This window comes from Nicotiana sylvestris, chromosome 6, assembly GCF_000393655.2.
Source record: "Nicotiana sylvestris chromosome 6, ASM39365v2, whole genome shotgun sequence".
NCBI classification, from domain to species: Eukaryota; Viridiplantae; Streptophyta; class Magnoliopsida; order Solanales; family Solanaceae; genus Nicotiana; species Nicotiana sylvestris.
Genome location: NC_091062.1, coordinates 210,449,198 through 210,466,855, shown reverse-complemented (window position 1 = coordinate 210,466,855; position 17,658 = coordinate 210,449,198). Strand labels below are relative to the sequence as shown.

Genomic DNA, 17,658 nt, shown 5'->3' with positions numbered 1-17,658 from the left:
AGCTTGGTGGATCCTTTACTATTCCTTTTAATAATAACCGACATGTGGTCAGATTTTGACCTATACAGGCTTGGCATTCTTAAGTTGGCAAACGGCGTGTCTGGCTCTACGTCAATTTAGCACCAACTAAAGAAGCTAAAGGAAAAATTAAGTCCCAACTATTTTAGCAGGGTGTTCTCGTTCCCAACGAAGTACACTGTAGCTCCAACCTACGCCCTAACGGCTATTGGTCTGTACTGTTTCTTGTTTTAAATATAAGTAAAATATACTTATTTCCTAATGGACTAATGGAGTCTTTCCCCTTTGTTTAACGAACCAGTCCTGATCTTGATCGATCTTTCACTTGATCTCGCTGATAAACAAAAACGATATAGAGGTTAACAAAGGTTCCTCTTCGCCCCTCTCCTTTCTTTGTATAGTATTGAAATAAAGAGAAGTAAAATGGGGAGGAGTAGATCGTCCGGCAATAGGTGGAGGTACATCAATCCATCTTACTATTTGAAACGGCCTATGCGTCTCGCATTGCTTTTCATTGTTTTTGTATTTGGTACTTTCTTCTTTTGGGATCGACAAACTTTAGTCCGAGATCACCAGGTACTTTTGTTTTTCCCTACTTCATTGTCAATTCCCTTTTATTGGAACTAATCACTCTTAACTCCCGTAATTTGGGTAATTGGTTCTGCCATTGATCGTTTTCTTTTTAATTATGAGCAAGTTTGTTGCTTTGTTACAACAATAACACTGTCTATGTTTTCCTGGAGAATCTATGTGTTCCAATTGTAGAATTGAGAGCCCCATTGGACGTAGCAGGCTTGTATTTTGTATCTGTATTAGTAGAAAAAAGGGCAGTCCGGCGCACTAAGCTCCCGCTATGCGCGGGGTCGGGGAAGGGCCGGACCAGTAGGGTCTATCGTACGCAGCCTGCATTTATGCAAGAGGCTGTTTCCATGGCTCGAACCCGTGACCTCCTGGTCACATGACAACAACTTTACCGGTTAGTAGAGTCCTCAATAAATTTGATAGACTATACTTTGGAAAATTCAAGGTAATCAGCTTTTTACTAGATTTATCTCTTGTGTTTTTGTCGTAGGTCATTCATACAATGAATCCAAGTAGAACTTACAAAATGTATTAGCAAGTCTCTTCTCCTATCAAAGAGTTAACTATCAACAGCAACACTGAGTATGGGGATTGAAGAGTTCTCAGCGATATTTGATTTTTGATTACATAGACTGAGAGATATATAGGCATTCATTTCAGAGATCTTCTAGTTGCTGCAGGACAATATCTTTGAGGTTCTTATTGATAATTGAAACTTAAGTTGGTTTACGGTGGTAATATCACCCTTGATAAAGATAAATTGTTTAGCAAGGAGCAACAAAAACAACTACACCTTAGTCCCAAACTAATTCAGAACTTCTGAAGAAGTGTGGCTGCTGGGATTCGTGCCCAGGTCTTTACGGCCAGAACTTGGAATTCTACTATACTAGACCCACGTTGAAAATAGAGATGCAACAAGAAGACTTCCTAGGGGTCACAAAACCTAGTACGGCCCTTGTCCAATCCTAATACCCTAGTGCTTTCTATTTATGGTTGCAAGCACCCTGGGACATTTGGTTTTCTAGCTAGTAGTACCAAAGTTCTAGTGATTTTTGATGCTTATTGCCTTTCAGTTTATATAGAATTTTCTTCTTCTGTTTCATGGAATCTTCTTCTGATGTAGAAGTTTATTTATATGTATTCTTCATAAGCAAGCTAGTGGTTCTTAGATGCATTTGTTATTTGGATATTTTTGAAGTTTTAAATTCAGTTTGTCTTGCAATTTGTCAATGAACTTGTGATTTTGCAGGAAGAGATCTCTAAGTTGCATGAAGAAGTGATACGGTTGCAAAATCTGGTAAGCAGTTTCTGCTTTTCTTTTCAAAATCTGAACTGTTATGTTTAATTTTCACCTCTTCTGTAAATTTTGGCTTGTGGGGAAAATCTTTATACTAGAGCTTCTTATAATTTTGCTGGTAAGTAGCCCTTTCCTCCTTCCAACTGAATGAAAAAGATTGTTTCACTGTGTATAATTGAAAACCTGATGAAGTTATAATTCTTGCAATTCGGTTCAAGCATCATTTATGTTGTAGTAAAAATACTTTATGCCTATGGGGGAGAGGTATTTGAGGACAGCAATGGTGAAGATAGTGGTGGTGCGGGCAATAGGTTTGGCAACAATGGCGGTGGAAGGAATAGATGGGCCCATCTGTGCTCTGGCAGGTTTATGCTGCAACTGATCTTATTGTTAGGGCTTGCTAGGTCTTTTTTGTAAAAGAACATATAACGAACATCACTTGCTTGGGCAAAGTCCATCTAGTTTTCTATTGTTTATTGTAGTCGCTTTCAAAATTCTTGGTGTTTTAAATATTTCGTTCTGTTTTCTTCATCATGATTTAATTGCTGGCTTTTGTTTCCATTTATGGTCTTGTTTACTGTAGCTGGAAGAGTTGAAGGATGGTCGAGGTATATCAGGTGAAAAGATGAATTTTAGTCGCAGTGGTGGTGATGTGGTGAAGAAAAAGGATTTCGCTGATGACCCCATTGATGCTCAACGAAGAGAAAAAGTGAAAGATGCTATGCTTCATGCCTGGAGTTCATATGAAAAATATGCATGGGGCCATGATGAACTTCAGGTCTGGTTGTTGCTACTAATAAGTCTTCTTTGTAGAAATATTGCCTTTGTGCCATTATGTTTAGTCACTTAGCAGTCAAATCTTTGGTGGAGGCATTTCAGTTGGCCGTTAAATGCTTTACCCTGTTGATTAATTTCTTATATTTTCTTTCTCTACTTGGAGTGATTGTGATCACTTTGTATGCCTTACCCTTAAGCTGATCATTTAAATGCGAGTCTTCATATTTTCATCATCCCTAATATTTGTTGGGAAAATGTTGGATCAAGAGCTTCATCCCAGTCGTAGAATAATTTACATTCTGAAATGTAATTTCATCCTTGGTGGAGTCTGTTTTAGGTTTATTTGGCTACAAGTTGAAGAATAAGTTATACCTACATAGGTATCGATCTTATGTAGTTAGTTCTTTCCTTTGTACAAAATAATATCTTGTACTCAAGATTACTGATTAAAAAAAAAAATCTTGTACTCAAGGGTTTCTCAGATAAAAAGGAGTTACCTCAAAATTTAAATATGTGAAAGGGTGAAGTCTCAATTAATTAATGCTCCCACTTTTTATATTTGTTTCAAATACTCTCACTTGACACTATTGGTGAAATTATGGCCATTCCAAAGTGACTAACACTCTAGCTAGAAGCCTTTGCTTTTTCTTTTACCTTTTAATTTAATTTTGTCCTTTTGCTATTGATCTAATGGAAAAATCATAGCTTTTTACTTTGTAGCATCTCATTTACCCTTATGTCCACTCTTTAAGTAAACATAAAGAAGTTACATATTATTATTTCTCATCCCAAGAATCCTTTCATGTCGAAGTACGGTTTAGAACACTAGGAGTTGTCGAGATGTGGGAAGATTATTCATACAATTGGATTCTCAAAAAGTTTATCAAGAATTTTGAGTATCCTGGTAATGAAGATAACGCTATCATCTTTTAAGCTCTTTCTATGTTAAAGCTTTGAGAGAGGAGCATTAGTGCAATCAAAAGTGAAAACTTCAGTCTTCTGCATTTGCAATAACTTCTATGGGGAAATTTTTTAATTGAGCATGGTAACAGGTATTTTATTAACAATTAAAGTAGTCCTTGGCACAAACAAAGTTACAGGACCTCAAAAGAAAAAGAAACAAAAAGATAGTCTTGTGCTAGTTACAAAAATCGCAAGATGTCAACTACAGAATCTACATTTTCTACAAGATTAAACAATCAGTTACGGAGAAAGTAAACTGTAATAAGTATTTTGTTGCACATGATATTTCTTGTTCTTCTTAAAAAGTCTGTCTGCGAGGTAAAAACTTGTGGAAGTTTGTTTATGTTTATGGTATTTGGGCTCTGCTTCCGAGTATAATAGCTTCATGGTGAACAAAAATCTTATTCTTGATGGAATTGCTAGCTTCATATATGATCTATTCGACTCTCTACTTCCCTATTCCTTTTTCTTTCTTTGACCGAACATGTGATGTAAGATCATATTCACCCAGAAGCTTATACGTGTTAGCAAAATATTCCTAGACAGAATCTATATGGAATTGGTATTAGTTCTCAATGACTTTTTTTTGTGGTGACTATAATTTAATGACAGTCAGAAAGGAAATGTAAAATTGTAAGAGAGATCCCTTTTTGTTCGTTGTTCAGTACTGAATCTAAGAGGATAAATTTTCCTTGATACTTTTCGAACTGTTTCTGCTATGTGCTTGTGGAACTTTATACTATATCCTTTATTGGTCATGTGCCTGTATTGATTTGATTGTCATGATAAACCTTTGCAATGCCAGCCACAAACAAAGAAGGGTGTTGACAGTTTTGGTGGTCTTGGGGCAACATTAATAGATTCTCTTGACACACTATATATCATGGGCCTGGATGAGCAGTTTCAGAGAGCTAGAGAGTGAGTTCATTATTCTCTTGCCCCTGAAAGCCCCGAATTATCTTTCTTATTCTAATTCAGGAATTAGTTGTATTATAACTTAAAATTTTGTGATTGCTCTTGATTGTACCTTTTCCCTTTCTTTCTAGATTGAGAGCTTTTTTATGTGAAAACCAGCTTTGTATATGTGGATACATTATCTTCTACTTTATTTTATTTGACGGTGATCTCTTCCCTGCACACAGTAACCATGGTTGTCTTTGACAATATTACTTATGGTCCTAGTTTTGTTGTAAAGAAGAAAATGAATTGTTACTTTTTTTTTTTTTTTTAATATGACCGGGAATCACCAGAATCAAGTAATTGGTGCATGCGATAATGTTAAAATGCATCTGGGGTTAGTAAAACATTTTATACTTATTGTCATCTCTCTGATTAATGTCTGCAGTTCTCCTAACTGCCGCCTCCTCAACAGCCAGAGTCCCCAAAGTCCTCACCCAGTGAGAGACTGCTTAGAGTTCTGTGTTTCCTTGGATTGTGGATTTGATGTCTGGCATTTTGACTTTCCAAAATAATTGAAGTGTCAATTTCATTATATCCCTTTTACTTCTGGGTTTTAGGGTTATGTATTAGGTGTACTTTCTACTCTCTCTGAAACAATGTTGCCAGGTGATAGGCATTTGTAACTTTATATATTTTTGTGCTTCAGTTAAGCGTTCATTGCTTGTGGCTAACAAGTTGTTGATGGCAGGTGGGTTGCAAGCTCCTTGGATTTCAACAAGAATTATGATGCCAGTGTTTTTGAGACAACCATAAGGTTTCTTTATAAGGTTTAATATGCTTTTGTAATGAGTTTACTTGGATTCCTGATACCTTTTATCAGCTTTGACGATTTGTTTCTATGTTTTTTGTTTCAATGTTTCTTTATGTAATTCAACAACAGAGTTGTAGGTGGACTTCTTAGTGCATATGATCTCTCTGGTGATAAGCTTTTCCTTGATAAGGCTAAAGATATTGCTGACAGACTGTTGCCTGCATGGAATACACCATCTGGCATCCCTTACAACATTATCAACTTGTCACATGGGAATCCACATAATCTTGGGTGGACAGGGGTAATTTTGAACTATACCAAATTCAAGTTGATTTCCGCTGTAGTATAACTCATGTATCTCATGCTGAAAAGGATATAGGGAATTATCCTAAATTTTATTTGACGAGTCATTTGATGCTTTACCCTGCATCAATAGGAGAAGAGTATCTAAAAGGGGAACTGTGTGAATGAAGAATCATACGTTATTAAATGCTCTAATTTTCTCATAATATACTTAAATGATCTTATGATCCAATCCTTGTTTTCTCTCTTTCTTGCATCTCCTCCAGGCGTTCTCCCAACTGACTTCAGCTTGCTGGGAGAAACATGTCTGTTGCAACTTAGCAATTGCAGTTCTCTAGGAAACTGTCCCACATACTCTCAACTTGTTTGTGCACCCAGCCATCTTGTGATGATGTCCTTTTGCTGAAATTTTCACCAGTGGGAATCCAACTCTCTTCTTTTTAATTGCTTTTTATTTCTTTTCTTTGGGGCATATTAGGAAGCTGCAGGGCTTGTGCAGTCACTGCGATATATGGTTTTTTACTTGTTCTTTTCCTCTTAAACGCTTGGACAGAGTCTTTTTTTGCACACCAATGACTTATCTTTTGAAATCTGAATATTTCAGTCTCATGGCATGTGATATATGATGCTTAAATTTCTATGCACAAACACATATATGTAATTACATCGCTGTAGTCTAGTGTACATTTGGTGAAATTATTGTGCTCCCTTCTCTCAGGGTAATAGTATCCTGGCAGATTCTGCCTCTGAGCAGCTTGAATTTATTGCTCTTTCGCAACGGACAGGAGACTCAAAGTATCAACAGAAGGTATGTGCCAATAGAATTTATCTAAAAGTATAACTTCTTGATAACTACTAGTAAATAAAACTACAATTCCAAAATTGGCATGGTAGACAATTGATTAAGCTACACATACTTGAAACGATGTTCTGCTAGTGACTGAATGGCATATGTTCCTATTTCAGGTGGAGAATGTTATCTTAGAACTTAATAGAACTTTTCCAGATGATGGTTTGCTTCCAATACACATTAATCCCGAGAGAGGGACAACGTCATACTCCACTATAACGTTTGGGGCCATGGGGGACAGGTAGCTTTCATTTATCTTTCTCCATATGACAGATCTGATAATGTGAACCTAAAGAGGACTGGTATCACCATATCCGTCTGTTCACTGGCATTTGGTTTTCCTTTGTTTCTTTTGTACATTTAGATAGTAAAACTATGTCGTTTCAGCTTTTATGAATATTTACTCAAGGCCTGGATACAAGGAAACAAAACAGCTGCTGTGGGACACTACAGGTAAGAAGCTTAAGTTTAAAGTTTCTTTATTTTTTTACTTTACAGTTTTCCTATTCAAAACTTCAAGTGGTTTCCTGTTTTGACATGATGAGTTGCAGTTCTGATGGATCCGTAACTGTAAAGTGTGTAAACTAATGCTAGAATACTTTGTCGGGCCTGAATTCAAGTCTTTGTCATGCATCACGGCCTAACACATAGAAATACTGTTAAATGTTTACATGTGTAGAGCACTACCAAGAAACCCAATCAGAGGAAACACGTGAATTTTGACCGAACATGAAAGGAAAAAGGACCATTAAGGAGAAAAAAATGACAACTTGCTGAGGAGTTGATTTAATCTAAATACATAAAAGTAGGCCTGGATTATTAGAGCTGTTGCTATTATAGTATCGTTCGATATACATATAAATATCGAAGTAAGAGAGATTAAATTTACTGCTACTTTTTTTTAAAAAAGAAATTTCCTGCTATCTTTATATCATTCTGATAAATAATACATAATATCAAACCTGAGCTGCATCGGGAGCCTTAATGATGACATTGTTATATACTCCATCACTTTTTCCTAGAAGGGCAAAACTTAAAATCTTGATTAACATGTAACTAGAGTACTCTTTCTGTGTCGCGTTCTTGCACTCTTGTTACATCTTCCAAGCATCACTTTAGCATGTTTCCAAAAATTCAGATACGCCAATCCTAAGTTTCAAATACTTTGTTTTCTAACTTTCTTGCTAGTTAAACTAGATTAGTCAAAACGATCAAAATTTAGTGCAGGATGTCCTTATGGATTATCTTGATTAGCAGCTGTAAGCTCAGTTCTGCAGAAACTAATTTGAAGACCAAAGAACTGGGGGTTTATGGGCAGCGTCTTTCCTTTGAGAAGTGCAAAGCGAGCTCCTTATCCTTTACTGCTCTGAAGTGCAGGAAGACGAAATTGGTTATTGTCTGAAAACTCTGTGTTATAATTGCTTAGTTAGAACCAAAAGGATCAGAAATGTGGACCAAGTCAAAGTATGTCAATGCATATTTCTTTCCTGAGACTTCTAAATGAGTATGACGTTCTTTTGCAAATTGCAATCTTAAGTGTATTACATAGAGTTCTTCCATTTAATTTTCCAAACAGAAAAATGTGGGAGACATCAATGAAAGGTCTTTTAAGCTTGGTGCGGAGGACTACCCCATCATCTTTTGCTTATATTGGTGAGAAGATCGGAAGTTCTTTAAATGACAAGGTGATGTATAGGGTTCAAATTGGTAGCTGGGAGTTGTGATGATGTGTGTTATTCTTATATCATGTTTAATCTACCCTTTTCTGAATTCTATATAGATGGATGAACTTGCATGCTTCGCTCCAGGAATGTTAGCTTTAGGGTCGTCTGGTTATGGTCCTGACGAGTCTCAGAAGTTCTTATCACTGGCAGAAGAGGTAAATTTGAACTTGTACAGCATTAAACTATGTTTTGACTTAAGTTCTTATTTGACCATCGATCTCTGATGGAGAAGTTTTGCATCAACTTTGAGTATGAGGTTGTTTAGGTTACATTGGACATTGTTCGGCCTACTCCAGATGATTACTTGGTTTACTTTAATTTATTTGGTGGGGTTATACAGGGTGAAGCATGAAACAACCTATGAAATAACATGTAGGTCTTGAATGTGGGCTACAGTGCAGATTTTATCATTCAACCTTCTAACTTTCTCTTTCAGATAAAAGGGAAAGAAGGCACATAGGATCAGTGGGCTTAATCTATTGCATATTGACTACTTCCATTATTGCTCGTTAGAACAGGAAACTTGAGTATTGCTATTTTACTGGATATGTTGACCCCTTCTTGCAGCTTGCTTGGACTTGCTATAACTTCTACCAGTCAACACCTACAAAATTGGCAGGAGAAAACTATTTCTTTAATGATGACGGGCAGGTTGATTTTACCAATTATTTTATTGGTACATATTTGTTATTGTTGTTTGCTTATGCTGATAAAGTATTTGTGATTGTTTTTCAGGATATGACTGTGGGCACATCGTGGAACATACTAAGGCCAGAAACGGTTGAGTCTCTATTTTACCTCTGGCGTTTAACTGGAAACAAGACATACCAAGAGTGGGGTTGGAACATATTTCAAGCATTTGAAAAGAACTCGAGAATAGAGTCTGGATATGTTGGACTTAAAGATGTAAGTACAAACTCAGACTCCTAACTCTAGTTGGTGATTTTGTTAAAGATTAATTCATGTGAAAGAATCTGAGCATCCAACCCAAAACTTAAAAGGCAATGGGTGGAGTGATCCAGGACATTACCCTTAGGGGCTGTTTGGTTCAAAATATCCCATAATCTTGGGATTAGAACAGGGACTATAACCTGGATAACTTATCCCACCTTCTATATGGGATAAGGGATAAGTTATTCCAAGATTTTGGTATAACAAGAATATCAGGTTTAGCTAATAACTCCAACCAAAACGGGATAAGTTTAATCCCAAAATTTATACCGGGATAACCCACCTAATCCCTTGAACCAAACGACCCCTTACATAACCGATGAAAGACAAGTGTATTCTCGGAGTATAACCCGATTCTCGAGATGTTTTGGACATCTATTTTTAACTTGTTGGTGTTTGTCCCAGGTTAATACCGGTGTGCAAGACGATATGATGCAAAGCTTTTTCCTTGCGGAGACTCTTAAATATCTCTACCTTCTTTTCTCACCCTCTTCACTCATTCCACTAGATGAGTGGGTCTTCAACACAGAGGCCCACCCCATAAAAATTGTTAGCCGGAATGATCGAGCAGTGAGTTCTGGAAGGTCAGTTGGACAAACCAAATCATATAGGCGGCCACGGACCAGGAGAGAAGGCCGATTTGGTAATAAGTAGATTCACAGGTCATCATTAGTTTAGTTGTTGATTGAGAAGGCCAATTTGAGAGTTGGAATTCAAGTGCAGTTTTGCTTGGCACTTCTTCAACCAGATTGACGGGATTTTCCCCCCCAACATTGATAAAATGCTCAGTATAGGAGAAGTTATGAGTATGTAGCATAGTTATTTAGTTTCCTTTTTCTATGTTCCCTTAATACTAGCGACTGTATTCTAGTACAGGTCATAAGGGCATTTGGTTGCGGGTAGCTCTACATATTTGGGGCTGGACGAGTTTTTGTATATCATACCTTTTTATTTTCGTTTTTCAAATACAACAGGTAAATTCTAATTTCAAGGACTGTTGACAACTTTTTTGCACAGTTGCGCTATGGTTGATGATCAAATATATCTCTTGAGTAACTTTTGGTTAAAAATAGCACGGTCTACCCAGTTTTTAGATTGGTTATTCAAAAATAGCCAGCGTTTGCCAAGTCATTGAAAAATAACTACTATTTTGCTGCTACAGAAACCGGTCCAGCATAATATACTGGAGTGTGGTGCACCTGTGTATGAACTTCCAGCATATTATGATGGACCGGTATATTATACTGGAACTCCAGTATATTATGCTGGAGTATTTTTCTGGATTTTGAATAGTGTTTTCGTTCAGATTTATCTTTACATAAAAAGTGGCTAAATTTTGATTACTTTTGAAACTGTGACTATTTTTTAATGACCACTTGTAAATCTGGCTATTTTTGAATTTCTCCCTAACTTTTGAGGTTAGTGCTGTGAGCCTGTCTGGGTAATATTGGGTTGGTTTAATGTATCTCAGAATCGATGATAGCAAAAATGATATCAGTTAGCTGCTCTAAAGGGCTGTTATTTAGGAGTTAGCAAATATGTCCTGAATTTTAGTTGTCCAGTTTAATTTTTCGGGACATAAATATTCTGAATTGTCCTCAAATTAAGATTTTTAGTTTAAGACAAAATAAGTATTGACTAATATTTAAATAAAAACCTTAAGAATGGATGTTTGTGTAATTCTCTCCTGGAGCTTGTTAAGTCGCATTCACATACTATTTTACGTTACTCCGTCTTCACATAACCATTCTACGTTAAATTTGTTACATTACGAAAATGTATGTTCCTTTGTAGAAATGGCACCAGGTAGTCACTTTAAAGAGTTGTTATTTAAAAATTAGCCGATACATTTGTTATTTAAAAATTAGCCGATACATTATCGTGAAGTTAAGATTTTTTGTTTACAATTTCAGAACAAAAATAAGTACTAGCTAATCTTTAAATAACATCCCTGAGGTTTATCTTGTTTTCGATAAGTACTAGAAGTATTAATACAACAATAACAATAAATTCAGTGTAATTTTACAAGTAGGGTCTGGAGAGAATAATATATATGCAAATCTTATCCCTATTTTGTGAAGGTTTATCTTGTTTTCGATAAACTTTTTACTTAAGGATCCAGAAGCATTAGTATTTCTTTTTGAAAAAGACAAGCAAACAGTGATATTTTTTTCCGTAGGAAAAAATGAACCAATTCTTTTGAATTTAAATCAAAACTCTTATACTATTTTCAATTTATGTGAACCTATTTAATTGAATACAGATTTTAAAAAAGAGAGAAGACTTTTGAACTTGTGATATAAATAAGGCATATATATTTTTTATGGCTATAAATTATTACATAAAAGTAAATTATTTCTAAATATAGAAATTAATTTTTTTTGCACGAACTAAAAAGAAAATAGATTCACATGAATTGAAACCTCATTAATTTATTTAAAAAGGTTAAAATGGACTAATGGAGTAATACCAAATTGTGTTTTCTAACCAAAGGCAAATATAACAGGTGTTGAAGGGTGTATAGCGGGCCAATAGGCCCAACATATAACGGGCCAAAAGGCCCAACATACAGCAGGCCAACAGGCCCAACATAATTGTCACAGAATTTCGAAGGGGACGACGCATTTGGGGAATATGCTCCTTTTGCCTATGGAGAATTTCTTGCTCGAGAGGATTTTCCGATTCTCAGCACCCTCTCCATTTCCATTTCTCTCTCTATCCGACTCCATTTCTGTAAGCAATGAGCTTGAATAGAGCTCCTCCATTGTAAAACCCTAAACTCCAAACCTTTAGGGGAATTGCCAACTATTTTTAGATTACATCAGTCTTCTTTTTCACGCATTGATGCCTAACCCTCGTGTTCTCTCTGCTTTTCGCCGCTTTCGCCATATCTATCAAGGCTCCCATTCCGGTTCTCTATCTGTAGCGCTCTCAACTTTACAAAAGAAATTTGATTTTGATTCTTTTCAGTCTTGCCCATCCAAAGTGGAAGAGGAAGAAACTGAACCTCATTTCGATGCTTATGAAAAATTTCATTGCAATCCGAGCTCCCAGCTCAGTGGAGGAAGTCCGTCATCGTCTTCATTCGCATTGCGCAGTATATTCTCGGTTAATTCGTCGCGAAATGTAGTCTTATTGTCTTCAATTTCCAGAAGTAATAGTCACCTGTTCTTCAGCCGGGGTAAGCAAAATATTAGTCCCTATACTTAAATAGAGCTGTTCATTATGTGTAGTGTTAGCATTATGTTTAACAGAATTGCTCTTTTGCAGGTTTGATTACCAGAGCTAAGAAGATAAGGACGATTGAGGTGGATGATCATGGGTAACGTGTGTTGTTCTCCTCATATATGATGCTCTTCTATTTTCTTTTAAGGCACAACAATTGCATAAATGGCCTTACTGGTTTCTAGAATCTGTAAATTTAACCTTATTGTGCTGTTAGGTGCATAACTAATCCCTCATATATGTTTGGTGAGTTATTTTCTGATCCTTTTGTTAGTCTCTCATGTGTCCGACCAATAATGACGATCCTTTTGCTTACATCCGGTAAAAAACATTTCTGTAATTTGAGATCCTAGAGGCGTTGAAGCTTTGAAGTTAAACTGCCACCAATCAGATGGCATTCCAGAAAATTTGAAGTTAACCTTGAAGGTGGGAGTAAGTGATAATTCCAGAATCAATCAGATGGCATTCAATAACATTAAGTGGATGTCTCCATTCTGCTTAATTTGGACTCCATTTGGTCGGTGTTTCTTATTGCGTAGTGGAAAATTACTTCAGTCTCAAAGTTATTTTGTTGTTTCTCTGGATTAAAATGCATACATCAAAACCTTCTCTTTTACAATCGTGACAACCTACCATCGATCAAAAACAGGAAAATAATTCCATTAGCTAAAACCATGAATCTCTATACTATGTCACCTAAATTTCTTCTTTTTCTGCTGCCATAGCCAGCGAGCAGTCACAACAGCTTTATGGTGCAATTTTCTTGTCTTTTCCCTGAAGTTTGGGGTCTGGTTTGTCAGTTCCAGCCATGTCATGTTGGCTGAAGTTGTACATTCAGTTGCGGATTTTGCAAATCAGGTATTGCGCATTTTTTAAACTAACATGGCCTGGTATGTGCGAAGTTCCATCTCTAAAACTTCATCAGTCAAAACAATGTTGATTGCTCACTTTGTAGGCACTTCTTGCATATGGTTTAAATAGCTCCAGACGTGCACCAGATGCTATCCACCCGTAAGTCTCAATACCTTGACATTGCAGGCACCGTTCCTTTTTTTTTTTAATTTAAATTTCTCTTGTATTTAGCACACTTCAAGTTTCTAGATATAGTAGTATTTGCTTGCATTGCAAAATGAACATATGTACCATTTATTTGGTGAATGTGCAACTGTATCATACAAGATATTTGGTTTTCACATATACATGCCTGAGCAGGGCTTAACAACACTATATCAAACGCATGATGAATGAAAGATCTTAGACCACCGCTAGAGTGGAATAGTTGCTCTTTTTCTTGTGACATGTGTTTTGGAGCTTTAGAGGCTTATGAATTTTTTGAATTCTTATTTTTATCTCTGCAGATACGGCTACTCCAAGGAAAGATTTGTCTGGTCTTTAATATCTGCTGTTGGTATATTTTGTCTTGGTTGTGGTGCTACAATAGTTCATGGAGTTCAAAACTTGTGGACTTCTGAGGTACTTTAATTGAAATACAGTGATCCGTCATCTGATGTTGAATACTGTGCTTTCACATCAACCAGAACTGTATTTCTTTGTATGTATATGTTTCAGCAACCTGCAAATATTGGATATGCAGCACTTGTGATTGGTGGCTCATTCATTATAGAGGGTACAAATTTTTCTTTAATAAATACAAGTAGCTAAAATTTCATTCCTGTTATGATTTTTACCCCTTATTTCCCTTTACATTTCGTTCCTGACCCTGGACTTCTTTTAGGTATTTCTCTCATTGTAGCTATACAAGCTGTCCAAAAAGGAGCTGCTGCAGAAGGAATGACAGTGAGAGATTATATTTGGCGTGGCCATGATCCTACAGCTGTGGCTGTCATGACTGAGGTGACCAACATGTTTTCTTGAGCTCCTACTCATGATCTCTTTGTCAGTGATCTGTAATGTATGTTCAATTTGTAGGATGGTGCTGCAGTTACAGGCCTAGCCATTGCTGCTGCATCACTGGTTGCTGTAAATGCCACTGGAAATCCCATTTATGATCCCATTGGTTCCATTATAGTGGGCAACCTTCTAGGAATGGTATGTGATGCTAAACCTTAAACCTGTGCTGAAGTTCAAGCATTGTAATCTATATGTATTTTTCAGTGTGTGTCAGCTATCAGCATATTAAAAAATTAGAGTTCAAAATTGATCTTTTAGTTGAAGTTAGGGATTGTAAATATATCTGTTCTGCATGTGCACAAAGTTGAGAATTTGGTGACAACCTACAGATTGTAGTAAACGCTCGTACTTTGGTCCTTCCTATTAGTTATTTTATGTACAGCAGGAGGTCGAGGTTGATACTGAGTGTTCATAGTGTTGTGACTACTAACAAAATGAATTGTATGATACATTACATCAAGTATGGTTTATTAGAAACATGACTGCACTATTAAAGATGTCACAAAAGTTATCACCAATGCTGTGAGTCCAACAATGTCATATGATAGTGAATATTGGCCTCTTAGAACCACCAAATCAGTGAGATGAGTATTATAATTATAAACATGCAAATGTTAAGATAGATGTGCTATTATACAAGATTAGATAAGATTTGAAATGATCACATGTGCCAGAAGGTGAAACTAGCATGATTTGAGGGAAAACTGAGAGAAGGTTGCATGACATGGTTTCGTAATGTCCAATGTTGACCTCCAAATGCACCGGTCAATAGGTGTGACAACATGATTGGAGGTATCAAAAAGGACAAGGCAGACTAAAATTAATTTTAGAAAAAAGGACGAGGTTAGATCATAGGGAGGGAAGTTGCGTCGAAAAACCTACAATTTCGTAGAACCCATGTGGACTTGGTGAAGAACAAAATATAATTGAAACAAAGTATCCATATAGGAGAAACCAACTGCTTATGATTAAAGTTTATTCGTTGTTGGTACACTTATAGTACGTCCTGCGTGATGCTGTTTAATAGTTGCCCTTTACCTTAGTTAGAGATTGTACGATCATGTAGGGATAAGCTTGATATTTAGTGAATCCGTGGTCTTAGAGAACCTCTACTTTGTCCTAAAAGACAAAAGATATGAGTATTAGAATGAAATGGATCAAAATGCAGCAGGATAGATATTGATGATTCATATTGCCAATTTGAGCTAGACAGGAATAGAGTGGTTGTTGTTCTTAGCTCTTATATCGAAATTCTAAAGTTAAGACTGGCATCGAAGTAACTTGTGTTGTCGTGAAGTAGCGTATAGGAGATGTTGATTGAGAAAAGTGAAATCTTGAAGACCCATCTCACGGAATGCTTTCCAGTGTTAGAATGATGCACTTTATATGATCTTGTTGTGATTGTTACAGTGACTGATGATATGGATGACTAAACTTGGTTGTCAGTAATAATTGTCTGATGTCTTTTACGCTTACCACCTTTATTTTTTTGGAGGGGGAGAGGAGAGAGAGCATATTCTTTGCCGTCATCTCAAACTTAAGCTTTGAAAAAGGGGAGGTTTAATATGCAATTTGGAATGCAGGTTGCGATATTTCTGATTCAGAGAAATCGCCATGCTTTGATTGGTAGAGCAATTGATGACAATGACATGGACAGGGTTCTGCAGTTCCTGAAAAATGATCCAGTATGTTGTTGCTGAATCGCTCTTCTCTGCTAACCTGTTTGCCTAACTAAACCATCCAAACTATACTTGCTACAGGTTGTTGATTCCATTTATGATTGCAAAAGTGAGGTGATTGGACCTGGGTTCTTTAGGTTTAAGGCGGAGATAGGTGATGGGAAATGGTTCTTCATTTCTATTCTTCAGTTTCTTTAAGGTACCTCTTCTAATATGTTGCTTTATATTGCAGACTTCAATGGCGTAGTGCTGGTTCAAAATTATCTAGAGAGAGCTGGACGTGAAGTGTGGGCTAAGCAGGTTATTAGTTTTCCATGCAAACTTTTTAATTCTTCCGCCACACCACCCCTCATTGGGGTTTGAGGGGCGGGGAGGGGGGGGGGGCGCATCCTGTTTTTGCATTTCAATAGCTGACAGCATCAATGGGTTGATAGAAGAAGGCACTGAAAATTTAGACTACTTTCTCTCTTCTAAAATAGAAAGATTGAATACTTCTTTACCATGCCCTTGTGATGACATGTCTTCGGCGCTATCTTGTTGTTTCTCAAGATGACTTCTCTTTGGGAAGATGTAATAAAATTCAACATAAATTCTTAGAATATAATAATATATCTGCTTGGCACATTGTTTTTGATTTATTTTTTTGCCTTTTGTTGAAGTGATGTAATATCTGCATGGCACATTGTTCTCGCAGTATATTTTTCGAAATGATTTCTTGCTGTAACATTCTCGAAGATCAGTTAGTTCATCTCTATTTGATTTTGCTGAACAGTGCTGACATAGTTCTTGAATTGTCATAGCTTCAGCCTAAATTATGACCATAAACATTATTTCACTTTCTTCTTCACCCTTAGGGCCATGCAGTCTGCAAGCATTATATTTTGATAGGTACAAGCATTGTTGAAAAATAATAGCCACTTATTTTCTCTTTTTCATATGTAGTTTCGGGAGGCTTCAGAGCAGAAGGATGATGCAGAATTACTGAAACTGATGTCAATCTATGGTATGCATAACTTTGGATGTATGATTGTGAATTGCGCCTATTACGGGCTATGAAACATTTTTGTTTCTTGGCAGGTGAGGAAGTTGTCACAGCACTAGGGAGTGAAGTTGATCGGCTAGAAAAGGAAATCCAGGAAATAGTTCCAGGCATTAGGCATGTGGACATTGAGGCCCATAATCCAATTGGACCATCCCCATGAGTGTATAACTTAATACTGAGCTACGCAAAAACTTTTTGTTCAAATTATAACAAAATGAGATACAATTGATGAATTATGGGAAGTATCATTTAGCTCGGATGCTCTAAACCGAGCTTTCAGTGTAGAACTTGTTTGAAGAATTTGTCGTTCCAGTGTAGGGGACAATGATCCTCTGCATGTCTTTTTTCTTGTGTGTACAAAAGCAGCTTTTACTCATTTCTGGTGATGGTTTTGCAAGTGGAAAGCAACTCAGTGATGTCTGAAGGCGCCTCGGACAGATTTCATGCCCATTAACCAGCTTAAAGAATGGTTCCTGGCTTAATACTCTCAAGCCTTATCATGTGATGTATGAACATTAGAGTCATCAGACAAGTGATAATTCAAAAAAAGAAAAATAGGGCCTTCCAGTAGGAATCCGGAACCAAAATGATGGTTTTTTTGGACTAAAAAATACCAAAATAGGTG

General features: G+C 36.6%; 2 protein-coding genes across 3 annotated transcripts; both read left to right on the top strand.

Moving 5' to 3' along the window:
• The first annotated feature begins 286 nt into the window (after positions 1-286).
• LOC104215989 (mannosyl-oligosaccharide 1,2-alpha-mannosidase MNS1) lies at positions 287-10,190 on the top strand. Of its 2 annotated transcripts, XM_009765944.2 has the most exons (14): positions 287-594; positions 1,850-1,897; positions 2,481-2,675; positions 4,443-4,555; positions 5,286-5,351; positions 5,478-5,649; positions 6,370-6,459; positions 6,618-6,742; positions 6,889-6,954; positions 8,078-8,186; positions 8,282-8,380; positions 8,793-8,876; positions 8,961-9,131; positions 9,582-10,190. In XM_009765944.2, the coding sequence occupies exons 1-14, from the start codon at positions 442-444 to the stop codon at positions 9,828-9,830; spliced, it is 1,740 nt and encodes a 579-aa protein (XP_009764246.1). In that variant the 5' UTR covers positions 287-441; the 3' UTR covers positions 9,831-10,190. The 2 variants fall into 2 exon arrangements, with proteins under 2 accessions (XP_009764246.1, XP_009764248.1); XM_009765946.2 differs by lacking the exons at positions 287-594; positions 1,850-1,897 and adding an exon at positions 2,152-2,262.
• A 1,639-nt stretch (positions 10,191-11,829) lies between these two features.
• On the top strand, positions 11,830-17,409 carry LOC104215990 (metal tolerance protein C4). The gene is made up of 13 exons (XM_009765949.2): positions 11,830-12,357; positions 12,447-12,498; positions 13,127-13,259; positions 13,357-13,412; positions 13,760-13,874; positions 13,971-14,028; positions 14,137-14,255; positions 14,331-14,450; positions 15,896-15,997; positions 16,073-16,145; positions 16,224-16,291; positions 16,934-16,994; positions 17,069-17,409. Exons 1-13 carry the CDS (start codon positions 12,021-12,023, stop codon positions 17,191-17,193), a joined length of 1,419 nt encoding a protein of 472 aa, XP_009764251.1. The 5' UTR covers positions 11,830-12,020; the 3' UTR covers positions 17,194-17,409.
• Positions 17,410-17,658: the final 249 nt, after the last annotated feature.